Source organism: Canis lupus, chromosome 12 (genome assembly GCF_003254725.2).
Source record: "Canis lupus dingo isolate Sandy chromosome 12, ASM325472v2, whole genome shotgun sequence".
NCBI lineage: Eukaryota > Metazoa > Chordata > Mammalia > Carnivora > Canidae > Canis > Canis lupus.
In genome coordinates this window covers 55,209,515-55,236,272 of record NC_064254.1, presented here as the reverse complement: position 1 = coordinate 55,236,272, position 26,758 = coordinate 55,209,515, and the positions used below count along the sequence as shown (strand labels likewise).

The following is a 26,758-nucleotide window of genomic DNA, read 5'->3' as shown; positions in this document are numbered from 1 at the left end:
TTTACACACTGGAACTAACGAGGGAAAATCATGTTAGTTAGTAATGGTCAAGTTATTCACAATTTCTTTTACTTCTTTTTTATTTTTTTAAGATTTTATTTTTTTTGAGAGAGAGGGAGAATGTGAGAGAGAGAGATCACAAGCGGTGGGGAGAGGCAGAGGGAGAAGCAGACTCCTCACTGATCCCAGGGCCCTGACATCATGATCTAGCTGAAGGCAGACACTCAACCAACTGAGCCACCCAGGCGAGCCATAATTTTTTACTTCTGTATAATAATAATAAATTTAGCTTGGCTCAATTGCGAGCTACTGCTGTCTAAATTTATTCTTTGAAGGCAGTTTGTTAAATTATTTCTCCCTAAAAGTGTACTGTTTACTCTCTGTCAAATCTAGATAGAAACTGGTCTTTTCTTTCTTTTTAGCTGTTACCTTTCATGCTACGTCAGTGAGCATCCAGTGATGGGTGGTAGTGTTTTTCTCCTAACCAGGACTGCAACAGCAGTGATGGGAGGATGCCTTTACACTCTCACCTTTTATTTCCCACACTGCCTCGCCCAAAGCACTTAACATTTTGTTGAAGCGAACAGCCTTTATAGGCAAAGAAAAGCTGGAATTTGGTGGCTACATTAAATTCTAAGCTTTGAAGAGATCTGAAATTCTGTAATTCTATAATCTTTGTGAAAATTTTAGTTAATAACATTGAATTTCTATCATAAAACAGAAAAATACTTTTTTATACTTACTTTATTAAGAACTCAGCAAGTTCAGAAATACATTCCTCCGGGGCATCTTGTATGTGTTTTCTTAAAAAGTCTTCAATCTCATCCTGGAGCATGAAAGTGACCTCTGGCTTCTTCTTTCCTATAGTAGAAATGAGCAATGGGAAAAACAATGAAAACATAAAGCAACCTAAAAGCAAAGGAGGTTCATTAACATATTTACTAAGGTAGTAATTCATTCACAGCTTGCCATAAAGACTCTGATATTGCCAGTGTCAGATTGCAATAAGCAATGAAAACAATTTTTAAATTAAGATATATAAAGGTATTTCTTTTGAGTAATAATTTTCTAACTTTATTTAATGACTATTTACTGAGTTAATCAAAAAATAGTAAAGATGAATTAAACTTCTATTTAATCATCCTTAACTTGGATGATGCAAATAAGTGGCAAACCAAAACAATCAGCTGGACGGAAAAAAAATCTTTTAAGAAAAAGATAACTTCTCTTTGTTGAACAATGTATACCGAGCAGAATTTCCTTCTTTATGAAAAAATAATTAGTAAAAATCAAATCATCCTTATAATTTACAAATCTTCAGAAAAAGATCTTCAGAAAAAAGATGGTAAAGTACATCTCCTGTAGAATTAAGCTAAAAATTGTCTCTTGGGAAAGGCACAGATGAAAAAAAAAAAAGAAAAAAAAACCTCATAATTTTACACTTATAATTTATTTTTCCTCTCACAAAAATAATTCCATGCCGGGGACAATTTGTATGCAGCTACTGTAATGGAAATAATTGTTAAGTGTGGAAATGTCATGCCTTCTCACCAACTTGGATAAGCATGGGTTGCAGACAAAGAAAGCTAACAATATTTCCATTATTAATATGGTACAAATATAAAAGTGATTATTTCCAGCTAAATTTGGTTTTTGCAAAACCTTACAAATAAAAACTAATGAAATAAAATAAAAAATAGCTCAAAAATCAATCTTCACTATGTGTCAAGATCTAAGCAGCTGACATTACAGCTTTAGAACAGATACTTTAGAAGAGATACACTATCCTTTCTTTTTGAGAGCTGCTATCCATTCCTGATCTTTCACATCACATAGTTTCTGCTTTCTCTGTTTACTTCCTGCATGTGTTTTACAAGTTATTAAATTATATTTCCATATAATTTAATCTTTCACACTGAGTTGATGCTGTATTTTAGCTGAGAACCTAATTATATCCCCCATTTCAGAGATTATAACACAACTCCTTTTCAAAAGCACTGAAATTATATTTTTTTAGGTAGAATGGTTTTACTATCTTTATAGCTCCTCTCCATAATTTGTGCACAAAAGAAGTATCATATGCCTCATTTAATGATTTCTTAAGGCTACAGATATTAGAGAAATATTTTATTAAATGCCTCTTCTCTCCCACCCCTAGTACATCTGGAGAATAGAAAAAGTCATTAATCAATGAAAAATTAAAACCAACACAGGACAGTCTTAATACTATTTAAAATAAGAACAGGGCCAGTAGTTTCTATGAAGATAGTTTTAATTAATTAATATTGTTTTATGCATGTTGAGAAGAGTAGCTATTTTTTACCTATCTTAGAATACTTTAAAAATCAATCTTAAGCAATTCTGCTATCACTAGTAGTAGTAGCACATTAATAGCTGAAGCCATGGCACCTGATATCTACACCTCCCAGCTCTAGCCCATATATAATGACATCTGTGGAAGGGGGGAAAAAAATTCAAATTATCATCATTTCAAGTTTTCTTTTATTGGGGAAAAGGTAGAGGGAAGAATCATAGTTTCATTAAGTAAGTTTATTTAAAACACAAACATAAAAGAATCATAATTTTGCTTAGAAAAACTAACATGTCTCTTGCTAACTTAACAGTACCAAACACTAACAAGTCTCCAAAAAGGAAGATGCATATACTTAATTTTCCCCTTTACATAGAAGCAACCAATTACATGTTACCCTAAAACTTAAACATGCATAAAACAAATGTTTCCTACTTAGTCAGAAATTCACTTTTTACAAAATATTGTAATTTGTTTTGTATGGCAGTGGGAAATCATAAAAATGACTATGCAAGTTGAAACTGTGCAAAGTGTTAATAAACAATGGAAAAATTTATGATTGTTCTGTGATCTTTTAAAAATGTGTGAAAACGCCGAAAACTCTTACTGTTGGTTATAAATGTAAAGGGAAATAAAAAAGAAAGCTAATAATAGTTTAGTAAACTATATAATTCAGCTCATCAGAAACACTGGGCAACAAAGTATTTTATTTCTTTGTAAAAAACTTATCAAAAACAGTCTGACTAGTGCTTGACTTCTTCTCATCCTGTAACTTACAAGACAGGGCAAGCATCTTTTCTATGCCTTGGTAAGTTGTCATACTCCTTTTTTAACTTGGGAACAGTTCACAGCATTTTATCCCTTGCCCTTCCAATGTTGTGAAACATCTCTGAGAATTCTTTAATATGAAGTTTCTGCCAACTTCACATCCTCTGAGACATTTTCATCCTTTCTGTCACAACCACTTTCCCAGCTGACGTCAGTAAGTGCATTTACCCAGTTCCTTGGGCTGCATACCCAGTCTCTTGAACAGTGGCAATGGCAACATTCCCACAGACAGCTAGTTCTTCTCTAACACCATTTATTTGTGATCCATATTTTGTTTCCAGTGTTATCACTTTTCATTTCTTTGCTGCATTTTCATCTTTGGTGGCCAATTCCCCTTTGATTATCCATTTTGTAAAATGTCATATGGATTCATTGATGGGAGGCAAGGAGGTAACATGACTACATGGTTTGTTGTCTGTGCATAAAGTGAAGAAGGGACACACAGTGATCAATCACTGACAAACTCTGAAGTATGTGATGCGACTGTCATGGCTCAATGATGCATGTGTATTATTTATGTGCTGATCAATGGATGGAGGAGCCAGCAGCAATGTCTGCACTTTATGCAATTACTCACAGTTACTCCACCCTAGTAATTAAAATACGAACCGTGTTGTTGGAAGGCAGCTGTCATCAACTCAACTATGGTAAATGAATTTGTGACCACTGAAACTGAGCAAAGAAAGGACTTCTTGTATAAGCTATATATCTAACTCTATGCATCTTAAGAAAATGTTTACAAAATCACACACATAAAAGGAAGAGTAAAACAAAGCTACACACCAGTGTGAGATGACTCATCATCACTATCCTCTTCTTTTCTTCCTTTCTTCTTGATTTTTTTCATTTTGTACTCTCTAGCATTGCCACCACCACCTCCTCTCACACTTCCACTGCCCTCTGGTGGAAAATGATATTCATTAGTATTACCTAACTAAACAACCATTTTTAGAAAATGGTGACACTATATTGTCATATTTAACTTTACAGCAGAATAATAAAAGCCAAATAAGTTTTAGCTGCTACTTAAGGTTGAAGGTTTTTTTTAAATTACAACAGAAGTTCTGTAATTCAGTCAATAAAAAAATTAATAAAATGTTAAATCTCTTGAATTTGAGCAACTCAGATAGCTTACCTGATCTAAATGCAGTCTCTTCTTCCTTCTGTAAGGATACCTCTTTTCTGTAACTCTCACTTTTTCTTGGCCAAATCCATTCCTTTACCACTTTTTCTACCTTCTCCAAAAGAAATGTGCCCTCCTTTGCTCATCTCTGTTATCACAGCCTCATTAATATCCCCTATTACAGTACTTCATAAGTTTAATTATCCCTAGTTTTGTCTTTTTGGTTGAAAGATAATTATTCATGTTTACAGGGGGACATCCTGAGTCTCCCACCATCCAGAGAGACAATGAAATTCTTGAGAACAGGGAGCATGTCTCACTAATGTTTATACCCTTAGGATTAAAGCAATGCTTGACACCTTAACATGTGCTCAATAAATGCTGCCCATGAATGTTAGATTGGATGAGTAGAAAAATACAGTTATCGATCACCTGTTAGCTAAATAAAGACTTAAAAAATACAAATTATGAGACAAACTAAAACACTAAGTAAAAGTAATGTTATTGAGATATTTCTCTGCTACTACATATTTAACATTTAAAGTATCTACTCAACAAAACAGAATAGTTATCTAATAATGGGATTGAAACACTGAAAAATATTAAAATTGTATTTCTTTTTAAAAGATTCATTTGTCAATAAAGTAAAATAACATACAGATCTTTTTCTAGATTCTAAGTACAATTCCTTTAAGTTTCCTCATGTCCTATAATTATATGAATTTATTTCCTTTGCTTTAATGAAAGAAAAATACAATTTTCAAAAGCACAAATCTAAGGTGAGTGTGCTTTTTACATTTGGCAATAAATTTCTTATAGGGAAGACTTTTCTATTTGACATTATTCCACGCACTATACCTAAACTATTGCAATATGATAGTACTATCCTTGAGATGATGACCAGATGACTCTGAATTTTTAGAAGGAAATAAAACAGACTAGCTATTCTGACATAAGTGCAACCAACTGATTAAGGTGAATTTATATCTTCAAATAATATGATAAAATATGCATGGCGGTGAATACTATTATGATTTATTGGAGTATAATTTTCCCAGAAAAATACAGAGAAATTTCAAAGTATCAAAATTGAAAGATTTTGTAGAAAAAGGTTTTTTTTTTTTTTTTTTGAAAAAGGTTTTTAAAGAGTAAAGAAACAGTCTCAAAGAAACAGGAGCAATTTCCCACAACAAATAAAAATGAAGTTTTTATAATAATCTTTAATATAGCTGTATTAATGAAACATGTTGAATATCTAATTTCCTTAACCCCGATTTAGAATAAACTTGCTTCTACTATAAAAAGTATGGAAAACATATGCTGATTTTCAAGTGCAAGTTACTAGTATACCAGTACTACCTGGAATAATTTTCAGTGACTCTTAATTAAAAAAATAAAAAAGAAAAGAAAAAGGGAAAGATCTTGGGAAATTCATTTATTCAATAAATATTTTATTTATAGAGCATCTATATATAGTACACCAACAAGTGCCTAAAGGACTATAGAAACAATAAACAAGATGGACAAGGTTTCCAAACAATAAAACACATGACACTGATAAAAACAATACAAAAAACTAGACGATAATATGATGGAGAGTGACCATGTCTATTCCAGGTGGTCAATAAAGCTTCTCTGAGGAACTGACATTCAAAGTTGAGCTCTGAATAACAGGAAGAAATTTGTAACCTGAAGTTCGAGAGAGAACATTCAGGTAGGAGTGACTAGTGCAAAGGCTTTTAGATAAACACAAACTTGCCAAATTTGAGAATTAAAAAAAAGTTAAAAGGCTACTGGGCTAGAACATAGATGGTGAGGGAGCAAACAATGGGAGATGGGCCAGGTCATGAAATGAACTTGGTTCTCACAAAATAAAAAAGAAGAAGTAATCACTAATATTTCCATTTTCATAAACAAAATTTATCAGAAAGATATGGTTAATATTAGCAGTTAAAGATGAATCAAACTTCAAAGGGCCTAATAAATACAGAGTTAGTTCACTGCAACAAGTAAAAAAACTTCATCTTTCAATCTTCTTTGTTAATAATAATTTATTACCTGTTGCTTTTCTCCTTCGTTCATCTTTTTTATCTTTTTTACTTGTATTAATGCTTTCTAAAATGGAGACTTGTTTCAGATCTTCTTCAGTGATTAAATGAACAGGATTATTTTTCATTTCCTGAAATAAAACATACTTTTCTTGGTAAGCAAAAATATTTGGCATTACAGAAAGCATAAATAGAAGTTATTTACATACTCAATTATTATTACTCATTCTGATTGTTCTTGTTTGATCTCATGCTAAGAAGAACTACAGAGCCTGATTCAACAGTTGCCAGTCTGAGACTATTTCTCCTTGCCAAAGATCAGTCTCTCCTCTTGCTGTTCTTGGCTTTTTGAATATGTGATCAGATAATGAAAAATCCTATCTGGTCTGTGAAAAACTGATCATATATCAGATGCAATCTTCTTCTGCTGATTTGGCTTTTTTTACCTCTGCTTAATAGGTGATCCTTGCTCTTTTTCTTTTTGAGGCTCCCAAATCCAGTGCCACTTGGATACCGGAGATTACTAGAAAGATTAACAAAATCTCCATCCTCCACCCTAACAGAACAACCATGTATGATGAGTTGCATACTTAATCATATGAAGTGTTTTTATTTCCTCTGGACTTAATCTTGATCTCAGCTTTTAAAAAATTTGTGTTAAGAATAATGAACTATTTCCATGTTCAGAAACTGTTTTTTCATCATGGGACAGGGTTCTAAATCTGTAGTGACAAAAGTACATTTTCATGTTAAAAATGGTATTTCCTTTTTGGTTTCCTGAAGAAAAAAATTAGAATGTTGACAGTTCAAACAATAAAATCTTTTTTTTCCTGAAGTTATTTTTGTAGTTGGAGGGAGGAGAGCAAAGAAAGAAAAATTGATGACCATGTTTTTATTTTAGTGTAAATAAATAAAAATAATGTAGCCATTTAAGGACTTGGAGATATTATGTGCTAGACATTTTGTACATATCCCTCCTGTATTTAAATTTATATTTTAGAAAAGAGGCATCATCATCCTTTCTTTGAAGATGTAGAAATTGGAGGTCTATTTGTCCAAAGTCGAAGACAGTAAACAAGTTGAGACTGGCAGGTTTACTGTTATCAATCCTATGTACTTTTACTCGTCTCTGATGCTTAGCAGGCAAGATGTAGAAAATTGTCTTTCTTTTTAAAAACTATTAAAGAGCTTTAGACTAGAGATGAATACAAATTATTTATATAAGCTCTCATAGATTTATTAACAGTCTAAGATAAATGGACTTGTTCTCCCTATCCGTGACCAGGCTTTTTAAGTAGATGGCGCTGTTAACTAGAATCATGATTTGAATAGACATTAAAGCAGACCCCGCAGGACCTCGGCTTCTAAACAGTTTTATAGCACTTGCTCTGAGGGGCTAATCAATTTTTGATAGTAACAATTTTTCCTCTCAGTAAGTTATCCCATTTGTGCATCCCAAATAGGTAAAATTAGTAAGGCTCTACTATATTTAGTAAATATATAGTGTAGCGATTGATAGATGTACTGTGTATTCATACACAGAATCCACAGACAGCACTTCTGTGGATTTTAATGTTGGACCAATACCCTTAGGTGACTTAATTATGAAGTGTATGATTTCATTTATATGATTTTCATCTATAAAATTGGCTCCCTAAATTCAAACTTATATATCCTGATGGGAATGAAGAGGGGAAAAACAAATTGAGGAGGAGAAATAAAAAGAAATGATGTATTAAAGGGAAATGATGCATGAAACACAATGCTCATTTCTGGGTATATGCTGCTTACTCCATTTTTCAAAAGACGTCAGATCACTCTAACATGAAAATCCTGTTAAGATTAGTGGGGGAAAGGAAATCTGGCATACCTTTTCAGCTTTCTGGTGCATCAGTTCACTGAAGAGTTCAATACAGTTATTTATGAATTTTTCACTGACTACGACTGTGTCGCTAAAGACTACAGCTGATGCCTGCTTGCTGAATGCTCTCATCACCTGTTGAAGCAACATCCCAGCATCTTTGACTGATAACGAACTGGGTAAGAGAGGCTAGAATCAGAAACAAAATGAAAACAAATATAAATATAATATCATACAGATAAACCTTGATAACCTCCTAAATTATATTTCTGCTTTCATGACCACTTGAGCTCTGGAGTCATATACTCTACTTAGTCTCCCTAACATCTCTGCTTTTATGCCTAACAGGCATCTCAAATTTCACATGTCCAGAACAACAGCCGCCTACCCCCCAACCCTATCTCCCATCCACCCTTCGCCATTGTTCCCCCATTTCAATTAATGGTACTGTTCTCCACGCAGTTGATCAAGCCCCAAACCTACATGTCACACTCAGTTCCTTTCATAAACCCATGGGTAATCCACCATCAACTCCTGACAAATTTACCTCAAAACCAGATTTCTTCGTAGCTCTTTGACCTATCTGAAGTCATTATTTTCATGAACTATCTCTCCCGTAGGAAACTTGTGTGAGCACCACATTCCTAGCAAGTAAAATGGTTCCTGGCACACAGATGGTACTTAAATTTGTAGAATGAATAAATGAACACCTAAATCTGGAATCTCTGGAAATTTGTTTATCTAAAGCAAGTTAATTTTTTGCTTTATGAAGAGAGTCTGGGTCTTGACTAGTAGATAATGGATCGGCCTCTTGTTCCTTTCTCTTCACAGGCACTTATCTTTTTGGCATAATAAAGGCAGGTCATACTGAATATTGAAGCAAAACACTATCAGGGCTGAAGCAGCTCATATTAATGAATGGATAAGGAGTACACAACTGCTAAAAATGCCTGATGCCAGTAAAGTTATAAATGTCTGGATAAAATTGTGAGAAATCTCATCAATTTATGTATGGCAAGACTGATATGAGTGTTATATTATTTGCTTGAGATTTATAAAATTCTGGATGTTGACTATCCATATATAAAAGATCATTCTACCTCAGAAGCTATAAATTCTTTAAGCATAATTATGATTGTTTTTGCTATAACACTGACTGCTAGAATTTGGCTACGAAGCCAAGATTACCTTTATGTATCCTAACACTTAAAATAACTACATACTAGTGCCTATCAGTTCTCATTGGTTTAAAGCAAAATTAACAAGAAAAAGATAAAACATACTGCAATATCAACCCATGTTCCAGAGCTGATAGCTTCCTCTACTGATGCTTCCACCTGATCCACAAGTCCTTGACCAACACAAGCTGCTTTCAAAAACAAGAGTTGTGTTGTCTTATATCTTTTCTTTATATAGCTCACAGCATCTGGGATTCCAAGTCTGGACAAAGCATCAAATTCTAAAAATATATCACAAATAGAAATGGAATGGAATACATTGGAACAGAATTGTCAATCATTTACATCTTTTAGAAATCTTAGAAAAAATAATTTCTACCAACACCTATTCTCTGTGAATGCATCTTTCTTTCCTTTTTCTTTTTTCTTTCTTTTCTTTTCTTTTCTTTCTCTTTTCTTTTTTCTTTTCTTCTTTTCCCTCTCTCCTCTCTCTTCTCTTCTTTCTCTTCTCTTCTCCTCTCTCTCTCTCTCTCTCTCTCTCTCCCCCTTCCTCCCTCCCTCCCTCTCCCTCCCTCCCTCTCTCTCTCTTTTTTTCTTTTAGAATAAGGCATAGAAATATACCACAGCCTATTCCTTGGTTAGGCAGCTACCTTCCCAGATTTTTATTACTAAACATAGCTGTAGAAAAATTAGTTCAGGGCAGCCTGGTTGGCTCAGTGGTTTAGTGCCGCCTTCAGCCCAGGGTGTGATCCTGGAGTCCTGGGACCCAGTCCCACATCGGGCTCCCTGTATGGAGCCTGCTTCTGCCTCTGCCTGTGTCTCTGCCTCTCTCTCTCTCTCTCTCTCTCTGTCTTTCCTCTCTCTCTCTCATGAATAAATAAATAAAACCTTTAAAAATAAACAAACAAAAATTGGAACTTATTTTGCTTACTATAGCTAATTAAAGGTATCAGACAACTTAGGACAAATTGTTTTACTGTTCAGTCTAATTTAAACTAGTAAGAGACGTAGCATATAAACAAAACTAAAAACAGAAAAAATACTTAAAAAATACTTAAATTTATAGCCATTAAAGTTACTGGAGATATCTATCGTCCTCTCTGTACCCAAATAAGCATATTTAAGAAAATTAATCATAATAAAGTTCTAATCCAAGTCCATGGTTGAAGAAACTGAAAAGTACATTAAAGAAAACCAAGCAAACATAAGGGCAGAGCCCAGTATTCTAGCATAGAATTAAATTGTTCGAACATTAGTGTTTTATAGGTTTATTTATTGAGAAAGCAACTGATCTCTTACATGATTTGACTTGGGTTATGAATGTGATCAATCTTACATATACATATGTAATATATAGAAGTATTATATATATGTATATATATATATATATTTGTTAATTGTATTAATGGCTAAATTTAGTCAATCTACTTTATCCAAATGACAGAACCTCAGAAACAGAAGTCAGAATAGCTTCAGGGTTCTGAAGAAGTGGATGATTTTGTGACTGTACAACACAAATCTATGCTCTAAATTAAGATCAAAGTTATCAAGTCATCAATTATTACATGAAGAACTTTACATTGTAAAGCTGACAGCTAATAAAGTATTTCCAAGACTATGTAATGAATAATTGGGCAACTTATAAAATATAATAAATTACTTTTCATGAATTAATATAACTTGAGGTTGTAATAGTATCGTATCACTGGAAGGCTGGTAACAATACCAGCTTTTGGCTTTTCTATAACTGTTCTAAAAACTATGAAATTAAACTCAGTTCCAAAACCAACAAAACCCTGCAATTTGGTTACCTTTACACTCAGAGAGAACCATTAAAATTTGCTGGCAACAGTAAAGTATACGTATACGCCTTGGACTAATACAGTACTTTCTAAGAATGTGTGTAGTATTAGAAGTTTTAATTTTAAAGACAAAAAGAAATAGTTACCTAGATAGCCATTCTGTCTGAAAAAGGAATCCACCCAAGTACTCTGTGTTCTGGAGTAAATGTCAGGGACAAATACTGCTTTATCCTGTCTCCCACCAACCACAGTGCCTCGTAAACGTCCACTATTAACAAGTTCTTCAAGCACAGCTTAAAACAAAACCAAACAAATACAAATAAATCAGAGCCGGTGTAAATGTCAAGAAGTAAAATACTTTCACAATTTAGTTATTCTTACCCTTTAAAAAAGCTATTTAAAGTTTAAATTGCATAAATGAAGACATTGTATTTCAGACAAAACTTTCCTGCCATGTATGAGAGTACTCAGGTCATAAATTTAGGAAATTTTGGCAACTAGCTAAAGGTGCTGAACTTGTAACTCGAACTAGTTAATATTAACACTGATTTTTTAGTTTGAATAATTTTGGGAAAAAAATGCCATTATTTATCTTATGATATGTTTCAAAGTGGATAATTAAACACTTTGAGAATAGAGAGACCCAAGTACTAGTGTTACCAAGTTCAATTTTCTTATTTAGAAAACCAAAGACACCTGGATCACATTACAATCAACTATGTGAAATAAAGCCATTAAAATTTTTATAAGCTATTATATTTCTACTGTTTAAATTGCAACATATGTAAGAGAAGTATAATACTGTGGTTAAGAGGATGAATCTGGAACTAGACACCCTAAAAGTCCAAACCTCAACTCTTGTCTGTTACTTCCTCACTGACAAAAACTGGGTAAGTCATGTTACTTATGCATCCATTTTCTTAGCCATGAAATAGCGATAATAGTAACCGTCCCAAAGAATTGTTGTATTCAAGTAAAGTGCTTGGAATAGTACCTGGCATATAATAAGCACTCAGTAAATGTCAACTAAATACCACCACCACCACCACCACCACCACCACCGCCACCACCACCACTACCATCATTATCATCAAAAGACTGATACCAGTATGAGAAATGGACAGTACTGCCATTAGCATAAAATATATGCTTTTTATTTAAACCACAACATTTAACTAAACATTTTATTGATTAAATATAAAACCCCCCTGAAAAGACAAAGCATATAGGAAGGAGTTATTTCTAAGCAACTCAGAAAGCAGTCAAAAGATGCCTGGCAAAGAAATGTTTATGAAAATCAGGCTTTTTCAGAAGTAAAAATTAGTTTACATGTGAGTTTCTGGATTTTGGTGCTGAATAAACTATGATACATTAGAAAAGTCTAGATTTTTCAACAGACTGCAACAATAATTTTAAATTTTGTGACTGTACAACACAAATCCATGCTCTAAATTAAGATCAAAGTTATCAAGTCATCAATTATTACTTGAAGAACTTTACACGATAATGAAATCCTACCAATCTCCAAGTAATAGATTCCAATATGTTACATTTTTAATTTTAAATGTCTTAAACAAAAAATTTAAATTTAACTCCATATTCTAAAAAATATAGTGAATTAAAACTAACTTTTGGTTTTATAAATGAATTTCTTTTCTAGTCTTCATTTTAATTCTATTTGCACAGGTATCTAAGCCAAAAGATTTAAGTCATTTAAAAAAAAATTATTCCAGCAAGACTTTAAAAATCCCCTCAAAACCTGATTAAGAGCTTCACAAACACATACATAATGTAGGTAATGAACCAAGACTATTTTGAAGATAATTACAATGCTGTCTGAATGCTAAAAAAAAATATCTTGACTGGTATTATCCTCTTTGTAAAAACTTATTTTTTTATATCTTAAAATATTTATTTATTTAGTGAGTAAGTAAGCTCTGTGCCCAATGTGGGGCTTGAACTTATGACCTTGAGATCAAGAGTTGCATGCTCCACTGACTGAGTCTGGCTGGCATCTCTAAAAATTTTTTAGACAAACACTATTTACGTTCATGTTAGAAAACATAACAAAAATCTAAGAAAAAAAGTGGATTATTCTTAATCCTAAAATTTTAAGTCTCTCTCTATAAATGTATATGCATAACAGTATTTTATACACACACACAATTTTTTTAATTCTACTCCTCTGAGGGTAGCCAACACTAAATGTTTGGTGGACATAACAGATAGATATATACATGAAAATTGGTATAGAGAACTTTTCAACTAAAACAACTTTAGTTATGTAAATTTTAAGATTAAAAGAAGTCAAAACATGAAAAATTAGTAAGCTTTATAGTAACAGTCTATCAGCAGCTAATTAAGTGACATATAATTTAAAGCAAACTCACAGTAAAGCAGCTGCTCTTGAAATCCATATTTTGAAATGAGAGAATTCACTGCTGTAGGCCTTTATGGAAAGAAACAAAAAGATCTTACTCATTCTAGAGTTAAACTTATTTATGAATTAAAAAATAATAGTTTACTGAATTTCAGGGGAATTGATTTATATTCACAATCCAGGATCAATTCACTTTTTCACCAAATTTTTACCTCAGATTTAATGATATCTAAATCTGTTTTTTTTTTTTTTTTTTTTTTTTAATGTTTGTTTTTCTTCATTCAAGTCTCTCTGGGAGGCTCTTTCTCCACCTGGGAATAGCCAAGTGAATGTTATCTAATTCTATTTGAAGAGAAGTAAAATCATATGTGTAGTAAAAGAAATCTGGCATGATATACTCTTAAGATTAGATGGGTGACTGGGAGGGGGGTCCACTTAAAATGCTCCTTTTTGCTTATCACTATTTTCTGTAATGTTTCTTTACAAAAGAAAAAAAACAGTTTTAATGGGGTACAACTTACATATCATAAATCCAACCAACTTTAAGTATACAATTCAATCATCTTAATAAATTTATAAAGTTGAGGAACCATCACTATCTCTAAGATCTTGAATCTTAGAATGTTTCTACCATCCAAAAAATTCTTCACAGATGTTTGGAGTTAATTCCTGCTTCTACCCCTACTCCTAGAGAACCACAGATCTACTTTCTAGCTCTATAAATATGCCCTTCTAGAAATTTCATATAAATGGAATCAAAATGTAGTCTGTCTGGTTTCTTTCACTTAGCATCATTTTGAGGTTCATGCATGATGAAGCATGAATCAGTATTCACTCCTTTATATTGTTGGGTAGCATTTTACTGTACAAAGATCCCACATTTTGTTTATCTGCCCATTAGTTGATGGACATATGGATTGTTTCCAGTTTGGAGCTATTGTGAATAATGCTGCTACAAACATTTGTGTTCGTGTCTTTTGGTGGACATTGTGGACATCTCTCTTCATTTCTTTTAGGGAGATCCCTGTGAATGCTTTTCTTTTATAATGATTATCTTTTTTTTTAAAGTAAGAGAAATTAAAAGGAAAATGACATAGACTTTCTTTTTCTGACTATATATTTTCCCCTATTCATTATAAGCCAATTATGCCTGTTTTCTGGTTTGAGTTTAGTCTATGTTTTTATTTTAATGCATATAACTAAGGGACTTTTAAGTTATTCCAAATACTAAATTCTCTGTTGCTGATTATTTAAGATGTTATGAATTCTTTCTATGACAAACTTGGGAGAAGCAGAAACATTTGTCTTGAATATGAATTGATATTTAAAACCCCTATGTTTGGGAATTTTGACTAAATTATTATTTTTACCAAATTCTTATGTAGATTATTTTTTATTAAATTGGTTTATCCTACTTTTTCAGCTAAATTATCTAGAGTCCCAAACCAATCAGGTCCAGTTAGATGCTTGGTGAAGTTTGCTCTCCTCTGTTTATCTCTGTTTATTACAACCCTCCTATTTTTTTTTTTTTTTCCTGTCCCCTTCTACCTGAACACATCCCTACAAAAAGGTAGAGGGCTCCTTGAAGGACTTTATCTTAAAATTTCTGCACGTGTAACTTATTGTGGGTGTTTAGCAAACGTTTAATTGAATTGTGCAAAATACCTAGTTTTTATACAATAAAACTTAGTTGTTGAATTTTTATTTCAATTTAGAATACAATGTAGTTTAGTATACCTATATATCTTACCATTCTATCTCCTGTTCTTCTTTTGGCTACCTATAACAATAATATATACCCTTTTAAAATCAGAGATACAAGTGTTTTCTCTAAAGTTAGACCAGAAAAGTGGGGGGTGGGGAGTTCCTTACATATAAGAGATAAATATGATGACATGGTACATTAAATGGAACTATCTGGAAGCCATATAGCTTAGCAATATCTTCTGAGGCTCAGAATTTGTTCTGCCTTCATGCTTTGATAATACCTCTGCACAGAGAAACTCAGGGCTACTGTGAGTCAGAAAAAATATTATTTGCCAAACCTGATGAGAACTACACTCACCACAATTAGTCAAAGAAAAAAGATAAATATCTGTCAATAGGAAAATATACTCTTAGCTTTTTTTTTTGATCAAGTAATAAATGCACACAGTACAAAAAAGGTACAAAACGGAATCCCCTTTCATTATCAGTTACCCCATTCTCCCAGAAACAACTACTCTTATCAGTTTCTTGTATTAGGAGGGTGCAATCTGTCAGAGCCTATGTCGGCAAAGAAGGGCATCCACACAGGGAAGAGAGAGCTGCAGCAGCAATGGGAAATCAGTTACATAAAGGGGAATCATTCAAAAAAGTAAATTTAGCTGACCCTTGAACAACGTGGATTTGTTTTGTTTTGTTTTTAAAGATTTTATTTATTTATTCACGAGAGACACAGAGAGAGAGAGGCAGAGACATAGGCAGAGGGAGAAGCAGGTTCCCTACAGGGAGCCCAATGCAGGACTTGATCCCAGGACTCCAGGATCATCCCCTGAGCCAAAGGCAGATGCTCAACTGCTGAACCACCCAGGCATCCTGAACAATGCGGATTTGAACTGCATGAGTCCACTTTACATGTAGAATTATTATTTTTTAAATATTTATTTATGAATTTGAGAGAGAAAGAGAGTAAGAACACAGGGTGTTCTTACACAGGGTGGAGGGGCAGAGGGAGAAAAGGTCCAAGCATACTCATGCTGAGCACAGAGACTGACATGGAGCTTGATCTCAGAACCCTGAGATCATGAAATGAGCCAAAACCAAGAGCTGGATGCTTAACTAACTGTGCCACTCAGGCACCACTATATGTGGATTAAAAAAAAAAAAAAAAAAAAAAAAAAAAAAATATATATATATATATATATATATATATATATATATATACACACACACACACATATAGGACAGCACTATAAATGTATTTTTTTCTTATGATATTATTTTTTAAGATTTTATTTATTTATTTGAGAGAGAGAGAGAGAGAAAGCAAGCACCAGTGGGAGAGATGGGTAGAGGGAGAAGCAAAAGCAGACTTCCCCTGAGCAGGGAGCCCAACTTGGCACTTGATCCCAGGACCCTGGACCCAAGCTGACGGCAGACACTTAAAGGACTGAGCCACCTAGGCACCCCATCTTTCTTATGATATTCTTAATATTTTCTTTTCTCTAGCTTACTTTATTGTAAGAATATAGTATATAATATATAAAAGATGTGTTACTCGACTATTTGTCATTGGTAAGGCTTTTGATAAACAGCAGGCTGTTAAGTTTTGGCGGAGTCAAAAATTATTCACAGATTTTCAACTTTGGTGTGGGGGTTGGTGCCCCTCACCTCTGTGTTGTTCAAGAGTCAACTGTATATTAAGGATGATAGGAACTAGATTTCTCAGGGTCCAATAAGGGAGTTGCAAATATGAAAACAAGAAAACTAGAACAAAACTAATAGGGGGCTTGGAAGGGAACTGGAATTTTCAGTGTGAACTCATGGTTTTTGATAAGCATAAAAATACAAAAATATAGATATATAGAGGGTTGTATACACATGTTTACATGTATCCCTTAGCTTATCTGCTAAGAGGACTTGGGAACAATGATGACCAGACAGCAATAAGCAATTTAGTGTCCAGAACTGGGGTTCTAAATAGTACACTCTACTAAAAAGAACCAGGGTTTCTTGGGGAAATGGCTGATTCCAGGTTTGAGACAAGAAAAGTATGAACGGAGCCTACAACTTCTTGTTGTACTAGAAAGGAGTGCTCCAAGAATGATGGGGACATATTAAAAGGACACAGAAAAGAGACTGATGGGTGGCCCAATAGCTAAATTAGAGCCAATTAAAAAATATCTAAATAATGATAATAATAGATTTCAATTCCATGAATAAGATAGGGAGCCATGAGTCATAGTGATTTAAATAAGCTGAAAGTTTGATTAAAAAACATAGTAACTTACAAGATCTCAAATTGCCCTCCACACAATACAAGATCTCAAATTGCCCTCCACACAAATACTTAATTATAAAGGAAAAACAAGTAGTTTTATGACAAGCCTAACAGATACCTCCTTATTAAGAAGTTATAATGCACACTATCAGTAACTAGAAAAATCTAAACTGTATACCACCTGCTAGGACTCAATGACAAGAACACAGAACTACTTTGGTTACATTCCTGTCAAAGATGCATAACCTGAACATCAGCATGAAAAAATAGCAGACAAGCAAAATCGAACATCTTATAAAATAACTGGCCTGTGGTAGGTATTCAAAAGTGTCAAGGTTATGAAAGTTAAAAAAAAAAAAAAAAAAAAAAAGACCAAGCAAGCATTCCAGATTGAGGGTGACTAAGGAGACATGCCAATTAAATGCAATATATGATTCTGAACTGGGTCCTTTATAGTAAAATACATTATTGGAAAACTGGTAAAACATGAATGAGATCTAAGGACTAGATGGGAGGAATGTATCAATGTCAATATTTGATGTTTGAATTATAGTTATGTGATTATATAGGACAATGCCCTTGTTGGTAGGACACAAACTGATGTATTTGCGGTGATGGATATTATGTTAGGAACTTCCTCTCAAATGGACAGGAAAAAAAGATTCTTCTGCAATTTTTCTGTAATTGTGAGATGTTTAAAAAAAAAAAAAGGAAAAAAGAAAACAGTTGCACTAAATTGCAAGCTTCTCTTCTAACCTTGTCTTTTGGACCAGTGCCTTGTGTGTATTAGGTGCTCAAGAAGTGCTTTTGATTTGTTGAATGACCAAAAGAAATCACTGTGGCTGTCTTATAAAAAATGTCCTGGAAGGTAATAAGAGTAGAAGAAGGGAGACTGGTTAGAAAGCTACTAAAATAGTCCAGTTAAAAAATGGACTGATCTGGGGGGAATGGTGATGCCACACAAGTAAAGATAACAAATATTTAGAATACAGAATTCAAAAAGCCTTTGTTTTCTGAAAAAGGGGGCACTGAGAGAAAGGATGATGTAAAGGATGACTCCCAGGTCTGTGGCAAAACCAAATGGATTAATACCATTTACTGGTAAAATGGAAACACAAGTGGAAAAATAAATTCAACTAGGGTAGAGTGGGGTAGCTCAGGGATAGTAAGCTATTTAAAATATGGTGAATTAGAGGGATTTGTAAAACATTTCAATAGAGATGCTGTGTGGGTAATGAGTCTGAAATTTAAAAGAAAAGTCAAGTCACCTAGGAAGACAGTGACAAATGAAGAAGAAAAGATGACCTGAAACAAAACAAAACTTTAAAGGCTAGGGAAAGGAGGAAAAGCCAAAAAAAGGTGACTTATAATGTATTACCAAAGGAAGTAAGAGGAAGGCAGTAAAATGTGATGTTAAAAAATAAAAAAGAAAGAAAAAAAAAGAATATTTCAAGAAGGAAGACATAACTGGAGTTAAATGCTACTGCCAAGTCATGTAAAACATGTTAGAAAAATTTCATGATTTGACATTGCTTTGTAAGTTGGTAGAAGCCAGACAGCTGAGTTGAGAAGTGACAGAAGGTCTGAAAACTGAGACAGTAAATGTAGATATCAACTCCTGAGAAGGTTTATTTTAGGAAAGGGACAAACAAGGCGATAGAGTAGAATATGGGGTTGAGAGAGGTTTGATTGTTTTAAAATGGGAGAAATCTGAACTCAAAAACCACTGAGATAAAGTTAATGACCCAGGAGAGAGGAGATACCTGAGAATGTAGGTTTTCTTAATTCTGTATTGGAGAGTCACTCAGGCTCCAAAAATTTCAGAAACTCTTACTTTAGAAAAGTTAAAGTGATTTTGATATTAACATTGTTAGTCATGAGAATCGTAGGATGTCATTTAGTGGAAAGGGCTCTAAAATCATCTAGCCCCACCTGAGGCTCAAAGGAGTTAGGAGACTGACTTATCTGCTGCAGCTCATACGGTTACTTTGTGATAGAGCTGGGACCCGAGGACTTGTCTTTAGACTGCAAGCTCCTTCCATGACCCCGGGATGACTTGATATACTGACCTGAGTATTCTGCAGACCTGCATCTGGGGTCATGAGGGTGATTAACATAGGCAGTGAAGGATATGTGGGCTGGGGAGTGTCTGGCTACATTCTAGGGCTCTGGAATCCTGAACCCCGGTCACAGAACTCTATCTCCAAGAACCGAGGGGAGGGTCCTGAAGGAGACTAATTAAAAAAAAAAAAAAAAAGAAAGAAAGAAAAGAAAGCTGATAGAAAAAAAAAAACCAACAAACTGTAATCAAAGAAATGTAAAAATATACATACTTTAAAGCAGGCTTTAAAAACAAAAACAAAACCAGGCTCACCGGGTAATGGCACTGAACAGTCCCCGGATGCGGGCTTTATGCCGGGCTACGAAGGCTTCTGTGAATATTACTCCTCTGTTATCAAGATCGATGTGTCCATTAATGATTCTACCTAGTCGCTGAGTTAGTGCCTGGGGGTAAAGGTGCAAGTTTTTATTAATCTGAAAGAACAGAATTATACATAATACAATTGTATAGGTTTTTTTTTTTTTTTTTTTAAAGATTTTCTTTATTTACTAATGAGACACAGAGAGAGAGGCAGAGACACAGGCAGAGGGAGAAGCAAGCTCCATGCAGGGAGCCCGATGTGGGACTTGATCCCGGGACCCCAGGATTACACCCTGGGCCGAAGGCGGCGCTAAATTGCTGCGCCAGCCACCCAGGGAACCCTAATTGTATAGTTTTAATGAAGTCACGCTGCACACTGATGTTGTATTATCATTATGATTGAGAGACTTCAACAAGTACAACAAATTCATAAGATATATAAGACTTAGTATCTAGGAAACTTCATCATCTCAGAATAGAACCAAGAATTGAATGAGTCAAATAGCTGGTATGTTAAAAGGCTTTGCTACTCGCTAAGAAGGGCTATTTCTAATGGAAAATAAAAGTGACCGATTAACCAATTTTCTAGATACAGGCAGCCTGAAACATACAGGCAGCCAAGACATGTATGTGGGTCTTGAAGAAGACTCTGCTTGGAGCTTCAAACACTGAGTGAAATAAATGTTATTCTAAGATTCTGAAACCTAGGGAAACATGAGACCTAAAAAGTTATCTTCTCTGATGCAAATATTAACAAGTGTATCTGTGCCCAGAGATCTATACTCGCAGACAACAGACAACAGGATTTCCTAGTAATCCCAAGGGAGTGTTTCTCCACAGCTACAGTATGACTGCGGTCAGGTATATCTGAAATAAGTCTGGGTATATATCACATCCCAAGAGGAGTTAAAACTACTCAAGGCAGCCCCCTGGCTGATACTTTTCTGGTATAGAAACATGCATTTCAAACAACTTCTTAATGATGTTTTAGAATACTGCCTGTGATACTCAGAAAAACTAGATCTGAAAAATTTTAAGAAAACATACACATTTCCAAAATGTATCAACAGCACAGTTTTATAAAAAAATCTTTTGGGTCTGTACTGGTACTTTTTAAAAGTGTTTTAAAAACATATTCTTTGACCTGTGATTAACATATAGTTGCTCACGTAAAATAGAACTTAGGCTCCTGAAATGCTATATAAAATAGGTCTATATTCAAATGGTCTTTTAGATGCAATTATAGGAAATCACTCTCTCAAAATGGATGAGTAAATATGTCTGTATTATAAATTAATCTCATGTAAATATGGTTTGATAAATTTTTTAAGCTGGATTTTCATAAAGTGATATATACCTAAGAAGAGATTTGGCTTTTCTCTTATTTATTCCAATAAATACAAAACAAAATCATCATTTATTGAGTACCTCCACTGTGCCAGACATCTCACTAGATATACCATCAATATAACCTTACTGGAGTCTATGAAAAAGACAATCATTTCCATTTAAAGATACGTAAATTGACACAAAAAAAGAGCTGAAATAAATTTCTTAACCTTGAACAACTAAGTAGTGGCATAAATGTATTCAGATCAAAGTCTGTTTTACTCCAAAGCACATGCACTTTCCACTACAAAACAGATGTCTATAATTCTAGAATGTCAAACTATTTTAAGAACAAAGAAGTAGTCATTTCTAAATGGTCTCATGAGAGCCATCAATATATAGGAAGTATCCCCAAACACTTGCAAAAACATTAATTTATGGTAAGAAAGTCTAGTTTTTTTCTTTCAACTAAAATTCTTTACCTGAAAAGACATTATACTATTAAGAAAAAATACCTGTGTCAGAAAGTTTCCAGGAAGATCATAGGTTTTACATAGCTCTGATATGGTGACCTGACCACTTTCTTGCAATTTATCATTAACCTCTTCTGCTAACCGATCCAAATAGTTCCTAATAGTTTAAAAAAAAAAATTAGGAATAGTGCTTTTCCTCTTTTAAGTACAATAACATATGCCCACTAAAGAATGAATAGGGTATCTTTAGGTAAACATGATTTATGACTCATATTCTGAAAATTATTTTTTTCTTATAAATGTAACTAAATGGAAGGTCAACCAAATGACAAATGCTGGCATTTTTTAAACAGTGTAAATTGCGCAATCATTTTTCATTAATTTTTTGGAAGAAATTTGTTTTCAGAGTTAAGATCAGATATAAAGACTGTAAAAATTACATTTTGTGCTGCTTTAAGATAATAGAAAAAAAATCAAAGTTTTTATTATTTCCAAGTACTCCATACAATTAAGCACTTACTTTTTAAGTACAATGATCTTAACAATGAAAATCAGCATTATGAGAGTTCTAAATAAAATGCCAAACTGGTCACAATTGTTTTAAATTTAAACACTATTAAAAAAAAAGAGAAAAAGAAACACAAAAAAGTGCTCTTATATGCTGTACTTACTCATCTATCAGTTGTCCCAACACTAGCTGAACATGTTTTTCTGATTTTACAATGTCACCAATTCTACTTTCAATATGAGTCAGATCCACATTAATTACCTAGAAAATAAATAAAATTCTATAAGTCGTAAGTTCATATTGTCTCTTAAGTTTAAAGTTACATATTAGAAATATCTTTTTAAAAACTTACTTTCTCTTAAATGAATTTCAAATTAATTGTAAGTATTGTGAAAAGTCTCAGACAAATAAAAACTTAGAATCTTATTAACTTTCATTTCTGAACAACTACATTTTCACTTGCTAGGAAAGCTTGCATTAAGAAGCTATAGTTTCATACAATAGGCACCTTTTATAAAGATTTTCTAGCTTCTTAAAACATAGTGTATCTTGCTGATGACCTGCATGCTTATATTTTCTAAAAATATCTTCTACTTTTAAAAATATTTTTCTATTCCTTCCATAAACTAAAAGCACATAAACGTCAGAGATATTTTTCTCTCCAAATTACATAAACCCAGTAATTACATATAATGACAACTATGGGTTTATTTGGTAAAGAATAAGCAAATAACTGAGAAAGAAGAACTTATTAAATCAATTCAACATATCAGAACTTATTAAATTGATTAAAAGTATTAGTGAGGACTGTGAAACTATTTCTTCACCAACATTATACAACATAGGATACCAGTATTAGTGAATACTTTAGTCATAGTATCAAAAAATTGAGAAAGGAAAAATATTTATAAATTTAAAATTTACCTGTTGCAGATCAACAATGTTTACTCGACCTTTAAAAAAAGACATTTATTGATTTTATATTTACGTGTAAGACACACAAGCCAAAAAATACGTTTCAATAGATATTTATCTGGACAGTGGAAGTCCTCCTTCTACAAAGGAATAAAGCCACAATAATTAATGTTTTCAAATACAAACCATTAGCTAAATAATAAATAAGTCTTTATGGCTGGAGGCATAGGCAATAATTTATTTTTGAAGTTTCATTTGTCACATAGGCTAATAACAAATGAATACACAAGTTGCCCAGACCTACGGATTTAAGATTTATCTCCCTTCACAATTTATCTGTGACCAAAGAGATACAACTAAATTCAGATGAACTTTAAAAAATTTTTGGAACAAGTAATAGATTTCCACCTATTGGCAAAAGAAAATCTGTCAAGTATTCCAAATTATAGCTAATATTTGATTAGCTAACCATGCAGGAAGATGAACCAACACCAAGGGTACATTTGATAACATCTAATGAGTTGTTTTCATAGTTGCTTCTATTTTAACCAAATAGTGCTCAAAGTTGCTCAGTAGTTTGTTCAAATTTTAAAAAGACAAAGAAAAACAAAACCTTTATGTGCTTCTAATAGCGTTTCCTACAATATAATAGGTATAGCACTATATTGTTTCCTAATTTGCAAATACTGAAAGGTAAGTTTTTAAAAGAGTGTGGTAGTATTGCTCTATATTTTAACAATCTGTAATCTTTTAAAATCTCTGTTCTCCTTTCATAATTACCACCTGATAATAGATAGCTTACCCTCCCAAGTCATCCAATAAATTCATGAATTATGGATAGAAACAGTTGATTAATTCACATACAGAACACATAACTCATAATAATAAAAAATGCTATTTTGTAAGGTGACAATATTTGACTTCATTTAAATTATATGATCTTCTTTACCGGAAGCTATTAAAAATATTGAGGCTGATTTTTACATTAATAATTGGGAAGGATGTCTTCTATCCTCCGAATAATTTATTATTTATGTTTTAAGGGTTTCCCCCCCACCTTCAAATAACCAGAGGAAAAAAATGAGGAATTACTTACCACCTCGGACATGTAGCTCATCTCTCATTTCTTTACTAATCTGAGCTGGTGTAATATATTCCTTCCCATCAAGTGTGTGAACTACTTCTAGCTGTTTTTGAGCAATCAATTTATTCACAATCTCAATGCAGTTCCGCTCTGACAGCCTGAGAGGGACAAGAAGTTTCATTATTTATTTTTTAATAAATTTATTTTTTATTGGTGTTCAATTTGCCAACATACAGAATAACACCCAGTGCTCATCCCATCAAGTGCCCCCCTCAGTGCTCAGTGCCCGCCACCCAGTCACCCCCACCCCTGCCCTTCTCCCCTTCCACCACCCCTAGTTTGTTTCCCAGAGTCAGGAGTCTTTCATGTTAGAGACAATAAGTTTTAAAATGCACTTGATATATCTGTGCTTAACAAAATTAACAATGTATGAAAATGGCTTAAAAAAAAAAAAAAAAAGCCTGGGTGAAGAGGCACTATACTCTGTATTACAAAATCTGTATCTTTTATTAGTAAGCCATACAGATTCAATAAGTCTAAAAAAAAAAAACAACTCTTGGGGGGTAAGCAGGTTGACATAAACTTCAATCGTGTACCTAATTGGTACAAACCATCCTATTACAGAATTTCAAGTTTGCTCTCTCCTCTGCGCCTGCTTCTACTCTTCAAGTCTAATTAGAAAGGCGAAGGACATAGAATTTAGGTAGAAAAAGGTCTGCCCTTTTACCTCAATTTCCATTTTAAATTCAGTTAAAAAAAAAAAAAAGGAAAAAAAAAAACCACCCCCAAAACCAAACAAAGCACACTTTTCTTTTAAACTAAGCATGTAATTGCTTCGCTTCTACTACCATTCGCCCATAGGCAGGAGACAAGGCCTAGGAAAACCAGGACTGCAACTGTTATCCCAGCACTTCAGGATCTGCCCTGGTTCGCTCTCAGTGCTACAAAAATACAGTATTAAGGGATTAAGGTCTTCAAGCCCGAGAGGCACAAAAACATCAAGAGGTGAGAGATATAGTCAACGGATTCCAAAAAATAAAAAATAAAAGGGGGGGGGTTCTATTAATATTGTATATGTGATCTGTAATATTAAAAGGCAGAGCTTTTAACCCCTAAGGTTGATGGCTCTGCGAGGAATGTCAGTGTTCCAGGAGTCCTTACAAAATAATGACAGATGGGACCAGGGGCCCGGCCTAGCACTGCTCTTCCGGTGGACAAAAAAAAAAAAAAAGAAAGGCAAGATGTTGCAGGAGTCAACGTAGCACTTGCTAAGCACTGCATGTTGGCGTTAGAATGTCCGGGGAGTGTCGAACAGGCGAGGGTGCCACAGGGACTCGACGGGCGATTAAGGATGCGAGGGCACTCGTGGCACTGGGACGGCGCGCAGGCACCAGCGCGGCCGTCGGGAGGGCGGGGCGCGCCGGCCTCGGGCCCGGGCCGACTCGGGGTGGGGTGGGGTGGGGGTTCCGGGGCGTAGAAGCTCTCGGGCTTTTCCGCCAAGAACTATGCTTGGAACCGCCGCCCTCCAGGCTCGGGAGGAAGGAGAAGGCAAGACGCGGTGACACAGGGTGGGTGGGAAGGTGCGGGGTCCAGAGCCAGGGACCCCCCGGCCTCAGCTCTCATGTGGCTGCCCAGGGGCTACTCAGCAACGAGAGGGAGGGTCGGCACCTCTGAGTGGCCTCGGCGAACTGCGCCCGCTGGAAGTCAGCTGCCAACCGCCTGATCTCCTCCCAGGCGTCCGCCATCACGGCCGAGCCGCCGAAGAGCCGCCGACACGTCAGCCCAGACGCGGCGGGAGCCGAGGCGGAACGGGCCGCGCGGAGGGACAAGAGACTCCTCCCCCGACGCAGAGGCCGAACGCGCGCGCCCCGCGCCGGAGGGGCGTGTCGGAAGGGCCGCGGCCCCGCCCACCCCGCGTGGGCGGGGCTTTGCGGGAGGGCAGGTGGCGAGGTTCTCGCCCCGAGAGTGGGAGGCGGGACGCGGCAGGTCAGCAAAGTGCTACTTTAGGTCTTTTTGTATTCTAACTCCTGTTTCAGGGCCGTGATGATGAAGTTCGCCACTTTTCCTTTTCTTATGCCCTTCATTCGTGTTTTGGAGAGGGAGCGGGGAGGTGCCCGCAATTAGTATTCTCTCTTCTTCCCTGGCTATTAGCAAGAGCAGTCCACTGGGTATCGTGGGCACAGAGCAATTGTACCTTTTGGGAGACAGTAATGAAGGTAGGTACTCTAATTTATTTATTTATTTATTTATTTATTTATTTATTTATTTATTTATTTTGCAGAAGAGGTGACTAATTTGGTTACTATGAAAGCTGGGAATTGTGCTCATGTCCCTCTAGATTTAGAATGTTATTCTTATCTATTTCTCCTGTGGGGAAGATTGACTCCATCAAACAATGAAGAAACAGAATCATACGATAATATATATATATATATATATATGGCTACGAATGAAATGGAGGAGGCAAAGGGCACGTTTATTTTGCTTGCCCCTGCATTGATACTAGGAAAAGTT

The 26,758-nt window shown here is 34.6% G+C and overlaps 1 protein-coding gene and 1 long non-coding RNA gene across 5 annotated transcripts in view; one reads left to right on the top strand and one right to left on the bottom strand.

The window, feature by feature from the left end:
- Window positions 1–26,075, bottom strand: part of UFL1 (UFM1 specific ligase 1) — a 32,395-nt gene extending 6,320 nt beyond the window's left edge. For 2 of the 4 annotated variants that reach the window (XM_049092379.1, XM_049092381.1), the window contains exons 1-14: window positions 25,913–26,075; window positions 24,257–24,402; window positions 23,170–23,198; window positions 22,409–22,506; window positions 21,780–21,894; window positions 19,888–20,018; window positions 13,542–13,600; window positions 11,298–11,444; window positions 9,455–9,630; window positions 8,181–8,360; window positions 6,321–6,441; window positions 3,923–4,039; window positions 3,749–3,811; window positions 744–861 (exon numbers count right to left, since the gene is read on the bottom strand). In XM_049092379.1, the coding sequence (XP_048948336.1) occupies window positions 744–861; window positions 3,749–3,811; window positions 3,923–4,039; window positions 6,321–6,441; window positions 8,181–8,360; window positions 9,455–9,630; window positions 11,298–11,444; window positions 13,542–13,600; window positions 19,888–20,018; window positions 21,780–21,894; window positions 22,409–22,506; window positions 23,170–23,198; window positions 24,257–24,402; window positions 25,913–25,989 (1,577 nt within the window). In that variant the 5' untranslated portion in view covers window positions 25,990–26,075. Of the gene's footprint in view, window positions 1–743; window positions 862–3,748; window positions 3,812–3,922; window positions 4,040–6,320; window positions 6,442–8,180; window positions 8,361–9,454; window positions 9,631–11,297; window positions 11,445–13,541; window positions 13,601–19,887; window positions 20,019–21,779; window positions 21,895–22,408; window positions 22,507–23,169; window positions 23,301–24,256; window positions 24,403–25,912 lie in introns of those variants that run through there. The other 2 variants (XM_025444438.3, XM_049092380.1) reach the window with 2 other exon arrangements.
- A 5-nt stretch (window positions 26,076–26,080) lies between these two features.
- LOC118350364 (uncharacterized) overlaps window positions 26,081–26,758 on the top strand; it is a 71,925-nt gene continuing 71,247 nt past the window's right edge. The window contains exon 1 of the long non-coding RNA XR_004804018.2: window positions 26,081–26,460. This is a non-coding gene — a long non-coding RNA (uncharacterized LOC118350364). The remainder of the gene's footprint in view (window positions 26,461–26,758) is intronic.